Here is a 21,402-nt window from a genome sequence, read left to right as displayed (position 1 = left end):
GAATTGCCGTGAGATTGTGTTGGATTGTCAGACTAAATCAGAGTCTCCCTCAGCTATCTTATACTGAATCCTCTCCACTTCAGTTCTGCCTCTTACAACATGCAATCATTAACTACATTAAGATGGTCCTGGTGTCCACTATAGTGGACATTTAAAAAGGATGATATTTTGAAACAGCTTTGAAAGCTAAATGTATTGTTCCTGACACTGTAATAAACCAATAGATATGTAATAATAATAATAATAGTAAAATACATTTAAAAAGCTAAATTTTACATGCCTTCCTCCTTCCCATAAAATGTGCTTATTTGTATGTCGACCCTTTTGGATGCAGTGTAAGAAGTGGCTCCTAGCATACCAGCCAATCACATAACATAAGACTAGAAAGCCCAGGATGTCCTAGGGCTTGACAGAGCAGCTCAAAAAATTCAAAGAAAATTCATGAAAACACAATGTCCTACCCAATTCACCTGTACCGCATGTCTTTGGACTGCAGGGGAAACGGAGCACAAAGAGGAAACCCAATCGAACATGCAAACTCCACACAGAAACGCCAACTGAGCCGAGGCTCTAACCAGCGACCTTCTTGCTGTGAGGCGACAGCACTACCTACTGCGCCACTGCAAGTTGGCGGTTCATTCTGCTGTGGTGACCCCGGATTAATAAAGGGACTAAGCTGAGAAGGAAATGAATGAATGAATATTATTTTTAGATTGTAAAAATTATATAAATATAATTAATTGAAGAAACGTGTTTATAATTATTTTTAAATTATACCAGACAGTATTAGGACTTAATATTTTTTTAAATATTTGCTATTTTGAAATAATAAATATCTCTGTTCATACTCCTTCATAATCATAATGCATACAGCTTTCATAATCAACTCATTTAAATACTACATTAAACTTGTTTTAATAATAATAATAATAATAATAATTCCTTACATTTATATAGCGCTTTTCTGGGCACTCAAAGCGCTTTACATAATGGGGGGATCTCCTTATCCACCACCAGTGTGCAGCATCCACCTGGTCCTGGATGACGCGATGGCAGCCATTTTGCGCCAGACCGCACACCACACACCAGCTGATTGGTGGAGAGGAGACAGTGATGCAGCCAATTGAATATGGGGATGTTTAGGTGGCCATGATGGATGAAGGCCTGTGGGCAGATTTGGCCAGGATGCCGGGGTTAAACCCCTACTCTTTTCAAAGGACATCCTGGGATTTTTAACGACTACAGAGAGTCGGGACCTCGGTTTAACATCTCATCCGAAAGACGGCGCTCACTGAGCAGTATAGCGTCCCCGTCACTATACTGGGGCATTAGGACCCACACAGACCGCAGGTTGGGCGCCCCCTGCTGGCCTCACTAACACCACTTCCGGCAGCAACCTAGCTTTCCCATGTGGTCTCCCATCCAGGTACTGACCGGGCGCAGCCCTGCTTAGCTTCAGTGGGCGACCATGTGAGAGTTGCAGAGAGCTAGCTGCCAGCATTCACTGCTACTTAATTATTCACTGCTATGTAAACGGCACAAATAAGTGTCATATTTTTGATATACGATAAAAATAAGACGGCGAGGCAGTGGAGCAGTAGGTAGTGCTGTCGCCTCACAGCAAGAAGGTCGCTGGGTTGCTGGTTCGACTCAGTTGGCGTTTCTGTGTGGAGTTTGCATGTTCTCCCTGCCTTCGCGTGGGTTTCCTCCGGGTGCTCCGGTTTCCCCCACAGTCCAAAGACATGCGGTACAGGTGCATTGGGTAGGCTAAATTGTCCGTAGTGTATGAGTGCGCGTCTGGACGTGTGTGTGGATGTTTCCCAGAGATGGGTTGTGGCTGGAAGGGCATCCGCTGCGTAAAAACTTGCTGGATAAGTTGGCGGTTCATTCCAATGTGGCGACCCCGGATTAATAAAGGGACTAAGCCGACAAGAAAATGAATGAATGAATAAAAATAAGACCGCACACTTAGAAAGAACTCATTATATTTAATTTACACTATGCACACAATTTACACACAGCAAGCATAACGCAACCAGAGTCATTTAGTAAAAAATATAATCAAGCTATACATAAATGTCAGGGTGTCACCAGAACTTGACGGTTATTTTATTGACATGCAAAATGAATATGACCAAGCTGTTCATGAACATATACCAGAGCAAAACGCTCACGGCTAAAACATCCCTGCTGTTCATAGTGTCCACAAACACATTGGTCAAACCAGTCAAGACATTAGCGAGTAGAAAGTACAACAACTGATTCCTATTAACAGCCTGAATGAGGCATAACCCATCCATATCTCGTCGCGTTTTCTCATCCGCCTTTTTATTTTGATTCGGACACCAAGATGTAGGCACAAGTGAAAAATTAGACACCACTTTAGCAAACAGCAGCACTACATCAGCAATGCTAATGCAGGAGAGGAAGAACAGAGCCTGCGCGACAGTCCAGATACAGAAAGGAAGGTTGGCCATTCTGCGAGACACTGGCTCGATGTTTCTCTGACACACATATAAAACCAAAAACAACCCAAAGCTGGTTAACAAAAGGTTACGGATCACTCTGATCCAATCTTTAACCAGATTTCTGCTCTGCATGAGGTAACATCCAACATGAACACCAGCCATGTAGATGGCTATATAACCTACAACTGAAAATACCCCTTCTCTGTTTGCCAGGAGAAATCCTGAGCGTTCAGTGTTATGAATGAGAAATGACTTCAGATCTGTCGTCTCCAAAATAACTTGATACGTTCCACAGATGATAAGAGCAAGAAATCCTGAGCAGTTCACTGGAAATAGAGCCAGAAGCGCAGACGCTACGACTCTGACGATGGCTAAAGTGAAAAAGAAGTTCCAGTGGACCCCATATTCTGTAACATGTTCATGATATCCAGATGATTTGACGCTCGCTAGTCTTACAAACCCTAACAAAATCAAAGGCCACACAGAAACGGCTTGTTTTAACACATGGCTGATCTTCGATCCTTGAATGTTCTTTCCTCGTGCTTCAGGACACACCAATGCATTGGCCATTACATACGCTCCCACACCGAAATCCATCACGCCGGTTCCGTACGTCTCCGTTTTCGCATAACGTCTCGGAAAGACGCTGAAATCAACAGCTAAGATGCTTATTGCGGTTTTCACGTTGACCAGAACTCGAAATATGGTCACAAACGGGACCATTTTGGATTCTGCTCTGCTTTGGATGAACTTATCAATCGTGCTTTTGAGGGAACTTGGATTTTTTTTGCGCTTGTATACAAGATATAAGACGGCGAAATCAACTACGGCTATACCCATGATGACAAAGTGAAGGATGTCGCTCAGTGCGGTGCATGACAGGACCATAGGCATTATTATTGTGGTGAAGTCCAGCATCAGATGGGCTCCCCAGGAGAATGGCAGGACTCCTTTTCCCAGGTGAAAGACTATGAGGAAGAGTCCACGGCTGAGAAAACACACCGGAGCTAGGAAGGATCCCAGAGAGACCTCCGTCAGAGTCGTTCCATTGAGATTGCTGACAAATGCAATCTTTCCTTCTGACGATGCCATTATCTGCAAATGAAGGCAAATCTGAAAATCAATACCCTTTCAATAGTGGTTAAAGATGCAGATAGCAAGAGAGCACAGAGGCATACATACATGTATATATACATACAAACACACACACTCATGGCCACTATATTAGGTACACCTGTCCAACTGCTTGTTAACGCTATTTTTTAATCAGCCAATCACACGGCAGCAACTTAATGCATTTCGGCATGTAGACATGGCCAAGACGATCTGCTGCAGTTCAAAGCGAGCATCAGAATGGGGAAGAAAGGGGAGTTAAGAGACTTTGAATGTGGCTGTTAGTGCCAGGCCGTCTGGTCTGAGTATTTCAGAAACTGCTAATCTACTGGGATTTTCACGCACAACCATCTCTAGGGTTTACAGAGAATGGTCTGAAAAAGGCCAGACTGGTTCCAGCTGATAGAAATTAAAGTAGCTCAAATAAGCACTCAATACAACAGAGGTCTGCATCTCTGAACACACAACACGTCCAACCTTGAGGCGGATGGGCTACAGCAGCAGAAGACCACACCAGGTGCCGCTCCTGTCAGCACAGAACAGGAAACTGAGGCTACAATTCACACAGGCTCACCAAAACTGGCCAATAGAAGATTGGAGAAACGTTACCTGCTCTGATGAGTCTCCATTTCTGCTGCGCCATTTGGATGGGCGGGTCAAAATTTGGCATCAACAACATGAAAAAATGGATCAATCCTGCCTTATAGTGATGGTGAAATGAAGCTTTCTGAACCAGTGAAGCGCTCGACTCAATTGTATCGGAAAAAGGTTCGTTACTCGAAGCTTTCTAAATAAGAGCTCGATGTGGACCTCTTCTGGTGAAAGTGTGGGAAAGCACTGTGTTGCCATAATGTCAAATGTTCACAACTGACCCAACTCATTCATGTAGTAATACTACAACAGCAATATAAACAAATTACTCAATTACTGTAGTTTTTACACAAGATATATTACATTACACAACTGAGGACTGTAGTAAAATCCAAGATATTCAAAAGTTTATCATAACACAATTAGTACCGCTTCAAGCAGGGATCAAACCAGCGATTCCTGATTGGGAGGCGAGTGCTCTAGGAGGACGCTATGTGAACGATGCATTAGAGTTGCATTCACCAGATCGTCTCTGTTAAACGCAATACTACGATATGCGGTGGTTTTCTTTAAAGATAGTCATAAAAAAATACGCTAATACACTTTAGTATTGTTCAAAACCTTTTTACTAAAAAATACTATTGTAGTTTAGTTTAATTACTGGTGTGTGGGACTGGTGCAGTGCTTTGAAACAAATGTATGTAATAGACGCCAATTCTCTCGCTATACACTTTACAATGAGGTTGTTTAAACCTTTGAATCAAAATTCGAAGCAGTCACGTGGGTAAAGGCGAAAATGAAGCTTCGGACGTCACTGATCACGTGATGATGGCAAAACGAATCAAGCTCCGGTACACTGCTTCACTGCGAGATGTATCGTTTTTTTGATACATGCTTCGAAGCCTCGGCGCACAACGTCACATCACTACTGCCTTATATTAACAGTTCAGGCTGGTGGCGTAATGATGTGGGAAATTTTTTTTTGCCACACTTTGGGCCAATTAGTACCAATTGGTCAGCAGGATAACACACCATGTCATAAAGCGTGAATCATCTCAGACTGGTTTCTTGAACATGACAATGAGTTCACTGTACTCAAATGGCCTCCACAGTCACCAGAGCTCAATCCAATAGAGCACCTTTGGGATGTGGCGGAGCGGGAGATTGGCATCATGGATCTGCAGCCGACAAATCTGCAGCAACTGTGTGATGCTCTCATGTCAATATGGAGCAAAATCTTTGAGGAATATTTCCAGTAGTTTGTTGAATCTACGCCACGAAGGATTGAAGCATTTCTGAAGGCAGAAGCAGGTCAAACCCAATACTAGTAAGGTACCTAATAAAGTGGCCGGTGAGTGTATACATATACAAATAACTATTATTTAGTATAATAACAGATTATTTCCTATTCCTTATTTTACTGTTTTTATTCATCTGCCTAATTTAATTTTTATTCATATCAATTTAATTTGTGTTTATTTTTATTTCAATGTCATTGAAACCCCTCATAGTCATATGGGGCTTTTGGCTTAAGCTGATAATCACAGATTGACCAAACATTAGTCGACACTGCTGGTAATAAACGGTAGTTGCAAAACCTGTAATTATGCCACCTCATGGTTTTAATAATCAAGTTTATACAATTAAAAATGTGTCATCGGACTGCAGTAGAAGTTTTGATAAAAAAATAAAATTAAAACACAAAGACAGCAGTAAAATTGATATTAAGAGATGCGACCTACCTCAAAAAAGTAAGATGATAAACTAGATCAATCAGGTTTAGTTGGGCTACACTACAAAGACCAACATTGCACCAGTGGCCTGTCTGGATAAACCGGTTTAGCGTTAGCTTATTAAACACAGTAATAAATCCCATATATCACTACTGTTTTCGTATTTAATTAATACATTTTTAAAGCAAACACTAGTTCCTGATCATTCTTAATTTATGTCGAATTTCGTCGCACGTTGAAAGGATTGTGATGTTGCTTTTCCGTATTGGGCGTGGCTTACATGCGTACGTCATTGCGCCTAAAATACGTGACGCTACTGCGCGTGTCAGTGCCCGCCGGTGTGAGTGTGGCGCGGGCTCGCGCGCTGTTGGGAGTTTTGTCCTTCACTCAGGAATTTTTCTATGGCTGAAGAAAACGGAAAATTACTCGCAAATTATCAACCTAATGGCAGAGTTATAGCACGGTAAACACCTCGAAAAGGGCATTCTTTAAGCTCACAGCCATGGCGAATGTCAAACAGAAGCCTTTATTCAGGAGTAAAGAAGTTTCCACCGTTAACAGCTCTGACGGGACATTCAGTTTGGAGAAATCTGGAAAACCAAACCGACCGCAGGAAAAGGTACAAGCTTTGAATTCACTGCCCGTCTAATACAGTTTACACCATCGAAGTTTTATTAACCACGTTTGTTTGTAAATGTAAAACATGTTCATCTGAAAGCAAACCGCTACCAAAATAGATTGTAATACCGTGGTGTTGAATTGTTTTCATGTTTGTGTCATAAGATTGTCATAATATTTGTACATTGGCTGTCTTAGTAGAAACTTTCAGTTTTTACATTGTATATGGTCAAAAACGTTAATTAATTAATTAATTAATTAATTTATTTATTTATTTATTTATTTATTTATATGTTCTTGTATGAAAAGAAAAAAACTTTAACGAGGAAACTCAGAATTGGAATTACAAATATTATAGCAACTATTTCAATAATAAACATTTAATTTTCAAAAGAAGCTTGATTAATGTCATGTTATGAAGACGTGACTAATTTTCTACTGAGCTAAAACAAACAGCCTTTAATACTGTGTTATTGTTGTTATACTATTATACAGCTATTTTAATAACAATACGTTTAATCATTTAATTATTGTCCTGATAAACAGGTATACAGTAGGTGACTCATTTTCTACTGAGCTGAAACTAATTACCATTATTAATGTTATTAATTGTTATTTATTATTTTTTTATTGAATACTTGAACACCATTAACAACAAATGTCATCAATCAAATAACAACAATCCCGGGGGTTTTTATTCGTTTAGTCCAAGACGATTGTCAAGTCCTTAAAAAGTCTTAAATTCACTGAAATATTTTGTTGTTAACGGTTCTTAATATTCCTATGTCCATGTAAAGCTATACTCAGTTGGGTCAAAAGCCATCCAATATCTAACAATATATTTCAATAAAGGTTTTAAGAAACGTTTACTTATTAACTCTATTTACTTAAAAAATATGGATTAATTATCTTCCTCAATAATGTTTGTTTTTAATGCTTTTTTAAGGTTTTATCTGGACCATTAAAAAAATCTTTAGTGTTTAGCCTTGTGAAATTCTGAAATGTCATTCATTATGGTCTTTAAAAGGTCTTAAAAAGTCTTAAAACTTGACTTGATGAAACCTGTTGAAACCCTGCCAAAGAAACATTCCTATATGTAAATTCAAAATCTGCCTTCACACAGTCTTTTATAAAATCAATCAAACATCATACCAAAATGTAATTGAATGAGGGCAATTACAAAATAAATGAACAGAAGTTTCAATTCAATTCAATTCAGCTTTATTTGTATAGCGCTTTTACAATGTAGATTGTGTCAAAGCAGCTTCACATAAATGGTCATAGTAACTGGAACAGTGTGGTTCAGGTTTTAGTGTTTAAGTTCAGTTCAGTTCAGTTTAGCTCAGTTCAGTGTGATTTAAACATTACTGAGAGTTCAAACACTGAAGAGCAAATTCATCGATGCGTAGCTCTACCAATCCTGAACCATGCGAGGCAGTGGCGACAGCGGAGAGGGAAAAAAAACTTCACCTGATGGGAGTGAAGACAAAAAACCTTGAGAGAACCAGACTCAGTTGGGCACGACCATTTTAATTTCTTTTTTCTTTTTAAGTTTCAGGATTCACTTTGCAAAATATGAATTGTTATTATACTGGCTTGTTTTTCTGGTGTCACCTCATTTGAATGTTCATTGATGTGGCTTGTGTTGTCATTGGCGGATTAAGCAGCGGTGCAGTTAATCTGAACATGCTCGGATTATTGTGCAGGTCAGCCGAATCTGAGCATGCGCAAAACAGCCACCTCAAGACACTTCTGCCAGGCGCATATATATGGATGCAGCCTCTATGATGCAAGCTGAGATTGCGTCTCTCAGAGATGCAGTCAAACACAATGCACTCAATGGAGCTTGTGACATCTCTGTGAGGGGTGGGGTTAGGTGAGGTCATTAAATAGCATTGTATGCAGCTCAGATTGCAGTCCGCAGCCAGACCCCTCTCCGCCTTGGCATGGCAAATTTAATTGTATGACGTCATACCAAAATGAAGCTTCAGCATGTCCTGAAGTAAAAAATAAAACTTTGTATCTTTGTATAGTTTTTTTGTCTAATGAATCAAGTGTCACGCACAGGTGTTTTGTTAGATGTTCAATGCAGTGTTACACATGCCTGAAGCCCTTGGCACACATAAATTTGTCATCTATGTTTTTGGAGCTGTTATGATTTATGCCTTGATTCCAGTGTTTTTGCAGCATGAAAAGATCCTAACAATTAGGATAGGATCATGTTAAATTATTTGGGAATCAGTTATTGACTTGTTGTAGATGTTTCTGTCAGTGACACTGTGTGTCATCCATGTGTACTAACCAAGGTGTGTCTTACCATTGTTGGTTTTTAAGAAAATAAAAATTAAGTTCATGAAATTTACTAGTGGTGTAACGGATCACAAATCTCACGGTTTGGATTGGATCACATTATGGTTTTTAGTCATGGATTGGACCATTTTTCAGATCAGCCAAAAATGAGAGACAAAGAGAGTCAAATGAAAATTGCTTTCCATTTATTACAAAAAGAGCACTGCAAGACACTTTTAGTTTTAACAAACAGAACATGAAGCCTGTAATTTTATTAAAAATAAAATGAAGAAATGATCAGCTGAATAAAAATAAACTGTAAAATATTCAGTGCTGTGAAAAACTCTGTGTTATGCCTAGTTCAGACTGCGTGATTTTAGCCCCGATTTTGGCTCGCAGACAGGTTTTGAGAAATCGCCGACAAATGCCTGAAATCACAGGCAAATCGCTGCTCGTGCACGTGAGTGACAATCACACAGTATGAACTATCAAAGACGCGATCTGAGAGAATCGCCGATGAGTCGCCGATGCCTGCAGGATATTTAACGTGCTGAATATCTGGAGCTGTCGGCGATTCAAATCATGCAGTGTGAATTGAGTTTTGACTGAAAATAACATCAGCCATCACCTACAGCCAATGAGAGAGCAGCTTTCACTTGTGTGTGTGTGTGTGTGTGTGTGTGTGTGTGTGTACCTGCTGCAGGCCAGCGGGAGGCTGGGGGAGAAGTTAAAAGCGCTCATTTTCGGTTTATTTGGACCCACGAAATGGAGGAAAAACTAGTGGAGGTTTGACAGGACTGAGGAGCAACTGTGTCTGTTAACGTTTCATACAGAAAGAAATTAGTTTATTATCAACGTTTAGGAGAAATGGCTAATTCCCTTTAAACCCAGGTGAGCAAACATGTACATGTTCTACCCCATTAAAGGCTTCTTTCTCATTATGTAGTTAATAACAAAAGATATACGACGTGTTTTTAGCTGTGAGACGTAGTTTGGACGAAGTTGTCGGTAGGGTTGTAACGGTATGAATTTTTCACGGTATGATAATCGTCTAAAACAATACCACGGTTTGACGGTTTCGCGGTATACGGTATGTTACAAATGTTACAAAATAATAGAACAGTGAAGCAAATTTGACTTTTTCCAAATAATATATTTTTAGTTACTATAAACAACACCACTTACAATGAACAAATAAAAAATAAGAAAATAATAAATAATGTGTCAAAGTCCAAATAAAGTCCAAATAAACATGGTGCAAATCCTCAGTAAAAAAATAGATATAAATATTTACTATACTATAAATAGTTACATAACGAAACTAGATTCAATATGGAACATCTTTAGGTTTTATGTGCCAGCAAGGATATGGTTGTCTATCGATATGGATTTGGATATGGTTGTCTGCAATGCAGACAAACAGCTGCATCTTCATTTGCGTCTTTTGAAAACAGCAAGAGCAGCAGTTCGTCTTTGCTGTGTCACTGTTTTGTCATGTTTCTGTGCTGCTGTGCATGCAAAAGTACTTAGTATGAGAATTATTTCATGCAAAACTTTTTTTTGCGTTTTATTTAGCCGCGCATAAATGTATGCCTATCTCTCATTCCGTGTTGTTCAAAAAGCTTGGTCCACAAACAAAAGTGAAACCTATGCTTATTGGTTGTGATATAGCGAGTTTGAACCAATCTGGGCATGGAGGAGGGACAATGCATCAATGTATCATGTCTGATTTGTCCGGAGACACAGTGACGAGCGTTTCTTTGTCAAATCAGCGTTGTCAAATTTTGATGACGTAACCGCACTGATTCCAGAGCCTCTGAAAGCCTCTGAAAGGCGAATGTTATGTGATACAGCACTGGAAAGCTGAGATTCTCTTCTTTATGCCAATCTTTGAATTGTATGAATCGGATCAGCGGATCAAAAGTTATTAAACATTTAAGAGCAATACTTATTTTTAGCCGCGGGCGGCTGTCTCGGTCTTTAAGGGTTAAAACCGTTGATATGCAATTGTTCATGGTATGATAATCGTGCACGTTCAAATCGTGGTAAACCGTCATACCGGTATATTGTTACAACCCTAGTTGTCGGCGATTCTTCCTATAGTAAAGTCATGCAATGTGAAAGTCCCTGTCGCCGATATATCTTGCCGTGTAAACAAAGCAGCGACGAAACGCTAGGCCAGATAGTCATGCATTGTGAAAACATCTGTGACACGACTACTTTGAAAATCATGCAGTCTGAACTCGGCATTAGTTGTACTGTTGCTGATCACTCTAAATGTAGAAATCTAACATTATAATTTGTACAACTCATATTAATTTTTAGTCTCATTTTCAATAAATGATTCAGTGAATCACTAATAAAACTTGATGCTTAATGCTAGATGTGTCACTTTTGAAGAATTATTCTGTGGAATATTTTTGAAGGCTGGTTGTAGCCACCTATTGGTTAAATAATGTAATAGCTGCCTACAACTTTAATTTTTGAGCGTCAAGTTAAAAGTACTTCTGTGTTATTTGACTGTTTGTTACTTCATAACTAACTTAAAAGAATAAAAATTGAATCTCTTTCTTGACTTTTGCGTTTTTTAAACACATTTAAATACAGCAATTCGAAGGATTAATAAACATTTGCAAATCGTCATCATTTATAATTTATGTTGCGTGGGTGTTGAGATCCCGATCTTTTAATGATTAATCGTGCAACTTACACTGAATGGATTAATGCAGGCTAAACAAGTAGCGACAGAAAACACCTTTAATAACCTAAGAAACCCACCACATCTAGAATAACCCACCATAACTTTTGTCATCATTCAGTTTTACAGGAAAGCCTAAATGCCTTCATACATGTGATTTGACTGACACAAGAGGCGATCTCTCTGCGATCGTTACAAATTTAAAATTAATCTACAAGTAAAAAAAAAATGAATTCATTGGTCATGTGTGTTTCGAACCGCTGGTTGTGATCCCTACGAATAATCGTGATTCATTACACCCCTAATATTCACAACAACATCATTTATTGGTTCAAAATCACTTGTTTCTGTGTCTTTTTTATATTTAATTGTCATTAATTTGTCAGAAAACAAAAAATAAATATTCAATATTTTTGTCGCATGCACAATTAAACAGTACGATATGCATTAACATGCTTATACACCCTTATACAAAACAAATAATATCAATACGAATCTAAATTATGGAGCATAATAAGAAGTAAAAACACTTTTAGACAATTTTAGATATAGAAATATAAGTTTATAATTAAATATATTATTATAAAATATATTATTGTTAAATATAATAATATTGTCATGCTATATAACATTGTTGCAATTATAAATAAGTGCATCAAGGCAGTATTAATAGTATACAACTGTAATACAATACATGCTGGTTGTTGTTTATAACGTAATATATTCAAGCAGACACGATGAATATGTCATGTAGCACTTAGAGTTTATAATAAAAGGACAATTTTACAATATTAAGATAATATTTCAGTCCAAAGATGTCATCATTTGAGTTCTTGTCGGTGCCTCTAGAAATCAACACAGACTAATCCTACCTGGTCGTACATGTTGTAATTTACCTGTGTTTGTTATTGGATTAGGATCCAGCAGACAGTGTTTATTATTAGCTTGTGTTCAGCATGTACTGACCCATCTCAACACGCTCTGTCTGTCATCACAACATATGGTTTCACCATCCACAACCTTGAGCAGATGGCAGTGCAATTACACCGCTCATCTTATATTTGTCATTCATAAAGATTTTATGAATTTCAGGTAGATGTTCTGTCGATTTGTCCTACCTTGTCAGATTGTCTTACCTCCCATTCAAAAAGTGAATATGCTACCCATCGGATTTTGCTACTAGTGTAAATTTTGTTTGTGGCCTAGTGTGATATGAAGCTGTAATATTGCCCTAACCTACCTAATCCTTGACCTCAGAATCATTCAATTACAGTGTTGGTAGCATAATCTGATGGGTAGGATAAAATGTCAGGACAAGCGCTGCACAGTATTGTTTCAGTATCAATATCGCAATGTGTGAATGTGCAATAGTCACATCCCAGGATCTGCAATGCAATGAGTTAGGATTATAATAACCAGGAATCACAGTTCAGAAAGTGGTTTGCGGAGTCATGGCAAAGTTTAACTCACTTTTAATAGAGGGAACGATTTTCATTTGGGTGTAATTTTAAGACCTGTGACTGAGATATCAATCATATTTAAACCCAATAAACTTTAAAGTTTGACAAATTGTATTTATTTACACTATAAAGATAGCACAGTGTTATTTTACATTTGATTTAATATTGAATTTCTGTTCTTCAGGGCTGTTAGGGTCCACAGAAAACCATAAATACATCACAATTATTTTTGTGGTTCTATTGTACTCCTCTGCTTGCAAATTGTTCATTATGTTTAATGAAGATGTAGGAATTGTAGGAGTTACTTAGGTTATCTTTTGTGAAATTAAACTTGTACTGCAAACATATATATATTAGGGATGCAACAATACAGTTAGTCCACAGTTCAATTCATGCCTTGGTTTTTTTAACACGGTTTTCGGTTCGGTTCTCATGGCTTGGCACGTGTGATTTCTATAGGCAATAGGAACAGTAAGAGGTTAAGGAGAAAAAAACATTCCACAGCGGAATGAACCACCAACTTATCCAGCAAGTTTTTACGCAGCGGATGCCCTTCCAGCCGCAACCCATCTCTGGGAAACATACACACACACACACATTCACACACTATGGACAATTTAGCCTACCCAATTCACCTGTACCGCATGTATTTGGACTGTGGGGGAAACCGGAGCACCCGGAGCAAACCCACGCGAAGGCAGGGAGAACATGCAAACTCCACACAGAAACGCCCACTTAGCCGAGGTTCGAACCAGCGACCTTCTTGCTGTGAGGCGACAGCACTACCTACTGCGCCACTGCCTCGCCAGACTTTAATATTTTATATTAGGGTAAATTGTTTTGTTCATTTGTTTTGTTCATTTCGACACCTAAAAAGAAAGATCAACATTGCTTCATGATCTGGGGTCCGTTCTTCGTACCTCGCTTAAATGATCTAAGATGATTTGGCAGATCCTGGATCTTTTAATCTTGATAACTGATCTCTCGCTAATTTGGTTCTCCAAACAAGTTCGCGAATCAGATTAGAATATCTGGATGTACTGATCTGAGATCGCTGCGTTTGTTGTTAAGGACAGATCTATCGATCCTAGAAATCATGATCAGCAATGCAACGATTGGCTGACGGCACAGCAGCGTAATGACATCATCTGATTAATATTCAATTATCCATGTGAGCAAAATTACATCAAATTAGCAGTAAACGGCTTGTTAAATATGACACGCAGTAACTTCACATTTGTTGTGAGCTGCAGGCTTTACACTTTCATTTGTCAAGACAAGAGTATTCATCATGTATTTCAATGCAAATCAATGTATTTAGTTCTTCATTTAGAAAAGATTTTCTTTATTATAGTAACCGTTTTTTAATCGGTGTAAAGAATAACTGGTTGTTTCCAAAAGCATTTTGATATTGGTAAAGGCGTCTGCAACTTTTGTGAAGCATCACTGGCATATTAACTGTCAAAACATGTTTATGACTGCATAAATGTATTATTGCTTTTAAAAAAAGTCACATATTGTGCATTTCTATTATACACAATTTGTACTAAAGCGATCTAAAAAGTTCATATCAATAAGTTTTCTCTTTGCACCACCAGGTGGCAGTCTTTGTATTTTCATTTCGAGGGTGCAGATTGCATATGTTTTATTAATATGTATAACTTTATTTATTTTATTAATGACTATAACTTTATATATATATAGTTAAAAAAATACTATTTTCCCAAGTGTATATAACTTTTACTGTAAGAAAATATCAGAACTCGGTACATACTTTCTGTATTATCTTTGCTTGAACTGAGCCGATCTAATCCTGTTTATATGATTTGAACCTGCTCCTGATCAGGTTTGACCTAGCAGATCTGTTGCCATGACAACAACTCTCGGATCAGCTTTGAAGAACGAAACGATCCTGGATCGTGTCAAATCGTCAATATCCAAATCCAGCTAACTGAGTAATCCACGTACGAAGAACGGACCCCTGACTACAGTGCCGGTGTTGTGACAAGAAATGCACTCCTGCACAGACCCCTTTCATAGACTTTCTTTAGCATTCTTAGTCTACATTTAAAAAAAATAAAAGCCTCAAAGGCCATAAATGATTCAAACATAGGCTAATATGATTCTTATGTTGGTGGATCAAGCAACAACAAGAAGTGAACTGCATTTTAAATCTAGGTTTACAAATAAATGAAAAATAAAAATGCAGACAGTATTATAGACTGATGTATTGAGCCGGTATCTAAAATTCAGCATTTTTGGTGGGTCTTAAACAAACAAAATTGGTTTTATTAGTTATTGTTGCAGATTCATCTTTTTATGCATCAACACAGCTGAAATAAAGCAGACTTAATGATGATGTTGTGCATTATGTAGCATGTATTGCATGCAATGGGCCAGAGATGCATTTTAAACAATTACTCTGTTTTTGATTTAAAGAGCCCATATTATACATGAAATAGGGTCATATCTTGGTTGTGAGGGTCTCCAACAACAGTTTAATATGCATGCAAGGTCAAAAAACACTTTCATGGTCTTATAATCTGCATTTATTTTTACCTAATTATCCCAGCGACTCCTGTATGAATCGTCCAGTGATTCATTTGTTCCCAAACCCCTCCTCAGCGCAAAGCTAATCTGCGCTGATTGGACCAATGACAGTCTGTTGCGATTGGTCGATTGCCTTCAGTGAGAGAGTGAAATGCCCAATAGCTAATCAGCAATATAAAAGTAATCACAGTTCATACACGCTCGATAGTGTAGGCGTGGATTTTAGCTGCCAGTGGGTCAATGTAAATACAGACTATGGACTTGAAAATACAGACGTCTATCTATTTTATTGAGCAAAAAGAGTTGAAGAGATCTTCTAGCTTGTCTCACTCTGCTATTTTCACAGACACACACACACACACACACACAAACACTTAACCCTGCTCCGGACGACAACGCGCGCACACACACACAAACACACACCTCCGGACGACAGCGCACACACACACACACACACACACACACACACACACTACCCTCCTCCACGGAGCTCCGTAAACAAAGGCAAAGCAGCACGCGTCGCGTTTTAAACGGCTTTGCACCCGATATGAGAATATATCCAGTTAACCTGATACAGTACACACGCTTACAAGTAATAAATCACAACTAAATACATTTGCAAGCTAGAGTCAACGAGGCAACTTTAATCGCTCGTGCTTACACTTGAGAAATGGAGGAAGAAACCCATCCTGACATGTCCAGCAGTAAGTTAGTCTTTACTGATCCTTCCTTTAACAAACGCAGATGAACTATTCTTTTTTAGCATGAAGTTTCCAGTAGTTTCCAACTGCTTGGTTATAGTGCTGACATTTCATCTTTGGGTAGAGACTCGATAATATCCATCTGCAGTGTGACTTCAGTCGACCGGCATGTTTGTTTGTGTGTGTGTGTTTGTGGGTGTGTGTGTGTGTGGGTATCTGTGTCAGAGGGCGGGGCCACATGTTTGAAATCTCCCGGGTTTGCGCGTGCACGTGAATAACTTGGTTTCGTTCCTACGTAATGGCAAAACACCTAATGACTCGGTATCAAGGCGACTCGTTTGAAGCACTATGAGTCGACTCTTTTATAGATGAATCACCAGTTTTAAACACTGTATTCTTACAGATTTAAGCCTTAGCAGGATACTTCACTTCAATTAGAGCTGTGTTACAAACTACATGGAAGGGCATTTTCAAAAACCCATAATATGGGCTCTTTAATGTGTGCTTTATTATTTGTGTTTGGGACTCTTTTGCTTAAATGAGGTCCTGTTGGCATTTCTGATGGGCAAATAGTAATTTTTGTTACAGGAATGACAAGATGAAGACCATGAAACATAGTTTATTAGAATGTGAACGTTTAATTACAAGTAGACAAGATTTTTATAATGGAAACACTTTAATAGATGTTTTTTTAAAAGGTATCACCATCAAGAGTTTAAAGTTATTAATCAAATATTTAACTTTTTAATATACATTTTTTGTTAATTTTAGTTATTTATTTGTATTTATAATTGTTTGTGTATCATCTCTTATTGAAATAAGAAGTTGAACTCATCATGTAATGTTATGTATATTGATCTTAGTAGTAGTTTGACTTTATTAATCCCCGGAGGGAAATTCACATGTCACAGCAGAGCTCTCCATACTAAAAATAGATAAATAAGTTGCATACATATAAAAACAATAGTAAAATTACATTTCATACTGCACACCTTGGTTCCAAAAACAACGAGTAAACACTTGTACATATCCAATATCTAATTCAAGTTCAGCAAAATTAATCTGGTATGACTTTGCTTATACAATCTTGCTGAAGTTGCTGATGTGGCAATGCTCCTGTGAAAATTGTAATTCTTTTTTAAGTATTTCCCAAGAGTTGTTTAATGGAGAGAGGGTTTTTACAACACATTTTATTGTAGGTTTAATAACTAATATCTTTACCATGATGACAGTGAATAATAATGTGCAAGAAACTGTTTATTTAAAGGCTTAACTAGGTTAATTAGTTTAACTAGGAAAATTAGGTTAATTAGACAAGTCACTGGACAACAGTGGTTTGTTCTGTAGGCAATAAAAAAACACATTTCTGTCGGCACCAGTAGCCTAGTGGTTAGTGCGTGGACACAGCACTGAGGTGGTCCCGGTGACCCAAGTCCTTTGTCGACCCTTCCCCCATCTCTGCTCCCCATACTTTTCTGTCTGTAAATCTCCACTGTCCTATCACAATAAAAGGTTACCAACCCCTAAAAAACAATTATTAAAAAAAAACACTTATTAAGAGGTCTAATAATATTGACCTTAGCAGTTATTATTATTTTAAATGTTCCTTTTTTATTCCAGCCAAACTAAAAAAAATAAGACTTTCGCCAGAATACAAATATAATAGGAAATACTGTCATACATGTTCTCGCTTGGTTATTAAACATCACTTGATAAATATTTGAAAAAGATTTAAAATTACCTTGGATGGCTTGTAATTTTGTCTTTAACTGTACTTGCTGCATCATTTACAAACCTGCTCTATATGAATACATTATTGTTTACATCATGCAGGTAAATGGAGTAAAAAACAAAGCCAATGGCCTCGGAAAATCTCTCAATGATTCGCTTGAAGGAGACCTCAGGGACTTCCTCATCAATGAAGCTGAGCTTCACACATACGATGACCTCACCAAAGTCAACCCGGTTACACCTTCTACAGGTACAAGCCTAGGCTGGAGCTTGGTTTCTGATTCATCTTATGCTCTGTCACCATGCATTTTCTACTGTTATTCACAGAGATGCTTTAGTACAGGGGTGGCCAACCCTGTTCCTGGATAGCCACCTTCCTGCACATTTCAGTTGCAGCCCATATCAAACACACCTGCCTGTAATTATCACATGGTGTTTAGGTCCTAATTCATTGGTTCAGGTGTGTTTGATATGGGTAGCAACTGAAATTTGTCAAAGTCTGGGTTAGAACCCGGGTCTCCGGCGTGAGATGTTGATCTCTAACTCACGGAGCCAAATAGGACCCAAACCACAAAAGGAACTTTCTTCTTAGGAGGAATTTATTGATGGCAAAAAAACACTTCAAATAGAAGATAAAGTTAGAGCAGACAAAAACAGAGACTTTTCCAATTTCCAAAAAATAATAAAATGCAAAAAAACTCAAAAGGGCAAAAAACTCAGGATCAGTAACTGCTCAAAAATACACCAAAAACATAGGTCAGAGAAACTTGGCAAAAGAGATTATCTTTCAAATGTAAGAACTCACAGAGGGCGACAGGCTAGGATCCGCAATAACTGAGCAAAGAACTACGGAACTGAGGCTACTTAAATACAAACAACTAAACAAGGCACATGAGAAATCAATAACGTTGATTACAAATACAAAAAAAAACAAAGAACGAAATGAAGACATCTAGTGGTAAAGAAAAACATTACAAGGAAAAAAACAAAAATAACATGGGGCAAAATCCTGACAGAAATCTGCAGGGGTCCGTTCTTCGTACGTGGATTACTCGGTTAGCTGGATTTGGATATTGACGATTTGACATGATCCAGGATCGATTCGTTCTTCAAAGCTGATCCGAGAGTTGTTGTCATAGCAACAGTTCTGCTAGGTCAAACCTGATTGGGGGCAGGTTCAATTCATATAAACAGGATTAGATCGGCTCAGTTCAAGCAAAGATAATACAGAAAGTATGTACCGAATTCTGATATTTTCTTACAGTAGTAGTTATATACACTTGGGGAAATGGTACATATTTTTTAACTATATATATATATATATAAAGTTATAGTCATTAATAAAATAAATAAAGTCATACATATTAATAAAACGTATCCAATCTGCACCCTCGAAATGAAAGTACAAAGACTGCCACCTGGTGGTGCAAAGAGAAAACTTATTGATATGAACTTTTTAGATCGCTTTAGTACAAATTGTGTATAATAGAAATGCAGAATATGTCACTTTTTTTAAAAGCAATAATACATTTATGCAGTCATAAACATGTTTGGATAGTTAATATGCCGGTGATTTGATGCTACAAAAGTTGCAGACGCCTTTACCAATATGAAAATGCTTTTGTAAACAACCAGTTATTCTTTACACCGATTAAAAAACGGCTACTATAATAAAGAAAATCTTTTCTAAATGTAGAATTAAATACATTGATTTGCATTGAAATACATGATGAATACTCTTGACACATGAAAGTGTAAAGCCTGCAGCTCACAACAAATGTGGAAGGTTATTGAGAGTCATAATTAACAAACCGTTTACTGCTAATTTGATGTAATTTTGCTCACATGGATAATTGAATATTAATCAGATGATGTCATTACGCTGCTGTGCCGTCAGCCAATCGCTGCATTGCTGATCATGATTTCGAGGATCGATAGATCTGTCCTTCACAACAAACGCAGCGATCTCAGATCAGTTCATCCAGATATTCTAATCTGATTCGCGAACTTGTTTGAAGAACCAAATTATCGAGAGATCAGTTATCGATATTAAAAGATCCAGGATCTGCCAAATAATCTTAGATCATTTAAGCGAGGTACGAAGAACGGACCCTAGGATGGTGGCTCTCCAGGAACAGGGTTGGCCACCCCTGCGTTTAGTACATACCAGGGCTGTTAAAAGTATTGACTTCAGTACCAATCAGTATTGAAATGTTGAGTGCTGAGCACATCATCACATTTGCACTACAATATCTTGCAATATGTCATATATGTTAGTGTTACAAACCCCTGATGTCAATCTAGGGGATAGTGGGGTTTGACATTTTATTTATTTAAAATATATTTATATAAACAGTGAATGAGTGCAAAAGACAACCAAAGTAATGCCAAAAAATGTGTGCTTTTATTTACAATTCCCAAAGTGAACAACAACAACGAATTAATCAAAAATAAAGAAAGTAAGTAAGGCAAAAATATACTATTTACAATATATACAACACTGAGACAAATAAAGACAGGGAAAAAAAACAAGAGAGCTGGCAGAAGGGTCTTCCCAGAAGCATCTAGCTAACTAACTATGTGAAAAAAAGTTTAATTAACACGCGGAGATCTTCCGAGTCTTAACTATCTACTCTATCTAGCTATCCAAAAAGTACAAGGAGTGGCGCTCACCCCTAACCTAGTGTACTAAACAGCAGAGTAGTCCTATGTGTTGCAATGTAAGTCACGTGACCTTCTTACCTGTCCGCTTCGTCCAAGCCTCGTAAACAACGTAAACTAAGAATGATGTACGAATAACGGACGGATAACGTGCACACAGAAACGAGCAACAACAAAAACACAGTTAGACGGGTTATTTCTAAACGCACACGATAAATACAAACAAGCGACAAAAGCAGAGAAAGAGAAAAATGCAAGGGACTGGTCTTTGCTTATTGGATGTGACGTAAAAGTGACGTAACCGGGAAGGAATGACTGACAGCTGAATGGACCAATGAACGGAACCTGAGAATACATGAGAGAGAGAGAGAGGGAAAAAACCCAGAGAGAAACAGAGCACAAATAACACAAATACATAACAATAAAACACTGTTTATTTCATTTGCATCTTTTTCTTTATTGCATTTATTTATGCTTGTAGATTGTTTGTTATGTTTTATGCAGATGCACTCCTCTACAGAATCATCCCAATCAGTCTAAAATGATATATTCTTTCCAAATAGAGCCATTGAAATCATCTGGTGAAATTGTACTCGTATCGCAATATATATCACAGAAAAGCTAAATATCACAGTGTCTGATTTTCCCAATATCATGCAGCCCTTGTCTATAAGTGCATAGTGTGTGATTTGTGATGCAACTTGATCAGTGTTTAATAAGAGCAGTGTTTTGTGTTTGTCAGTGCTGAAATGTCTGCAGGCCAGGTACAGCGCCAAGGTTTTCTACACA

General features: G+C 37.9%; 2 protein-coding genes across 6 annotated transcripts in view; one reads left to right on the top strand and one right to left on the bottom strand.

Annotated features, from left to right (window-relative positions):
- Positions 1-1,968: 1,968 nt before the first annotated feature.
- On the bottom strand, positions 1,969-6,185 carry pigw (phosphatidylinositol glycan anchor biosynthesis, class W). Of its 2 annotated transcripts, none has more exons than NM_001114572.2 (2): positions 5,915-6,185; positions 1,969-3,563 (listed from the first exon to the last, which is right to left on the bottom strand). In NM_001114572.2, exon 2 carries the CDS (start codon positions 3,558-3,560, stop codon positions 2,088-2,090), a length of 1,473 nt encoding a protein of 490 aa, NP_001108044.2. In that variant the 5' UTR covers positions 3,561-3,563; positions 5,915-6,185; the 3' UTR covers positions 1,969-2,087. The 2 variants fall into 2 exon arrangements, with proteins under 2 accessions (NP_001108044.2, XP_068077155.1); XM_068221054.2 differs by lacking the exon at positions 5,915-6,185 and adding an exon at positions 4,059-4,110 and having other exon boundaries at positions 1,974-3,563.
- Positions 6,186-6,232: 47 nt separating this feature from the next.
- Positions 6,233-21,402, top strand: part of myo19 (myosin XIX) — a 62,212-nt gene continuing 47,042 nt past the window's right edge. For all 4 annotated transcript variants that reach the window (XR_012406639.1, XR_012406638.1, XR_012406640.1 and 1 more), the window contains exons 1-3: positions 6,233-6,524; positions 18,055-18,202; positions 21,356-21,402. The exon at positions 21,356-21,402 is cut by the window's right edge and continues 102 nt beyond it. Coding sequence is in view for 1 of the 4 variants with exons in the window: in XM_073951854.1 (XP_073807955.1) it covers positions 6,408-6,524; positions 18,055-18,202; positions 21,356-21,402 (312 nt within the window). In the remaining 3 variants the exon portion in view is untranslated. The remainder of the gene's footprint in view (positions 6,525-18,054; positions 18,203-21,355) is intronic.

The sequence above is a fragment of the Danio rerio genome, chromosome 5 (assembly GCF_049306965.1).
Source record: "Danio rerio strain Tuebingen ecotype United States chromosome 5, GRCz12tu, whole genome shotgun sequence".
Classification (NCBI taxonomy): domain Eukaryota; kingdom Metazoa; phylum Chordata; class Actinopteri; order Cypriniformes; family Danionidae; genus Danio; species Danio rerio.
The sequence above is the reverse complement of the archived record's forward strand: the minus strand, read 5'-3'. Positions and strand labels throughout refer to the sequence as shown.

What these genes read in the sequence shown, in the direction of transcription:
- pigw (NM_001114572.2), bottom strand. Translation starts at nt 3,560, where the DNA reads ATGGCATCGTCAGAAGGAAAGATTGCATTTGTCAGCAATCTCAATGGA.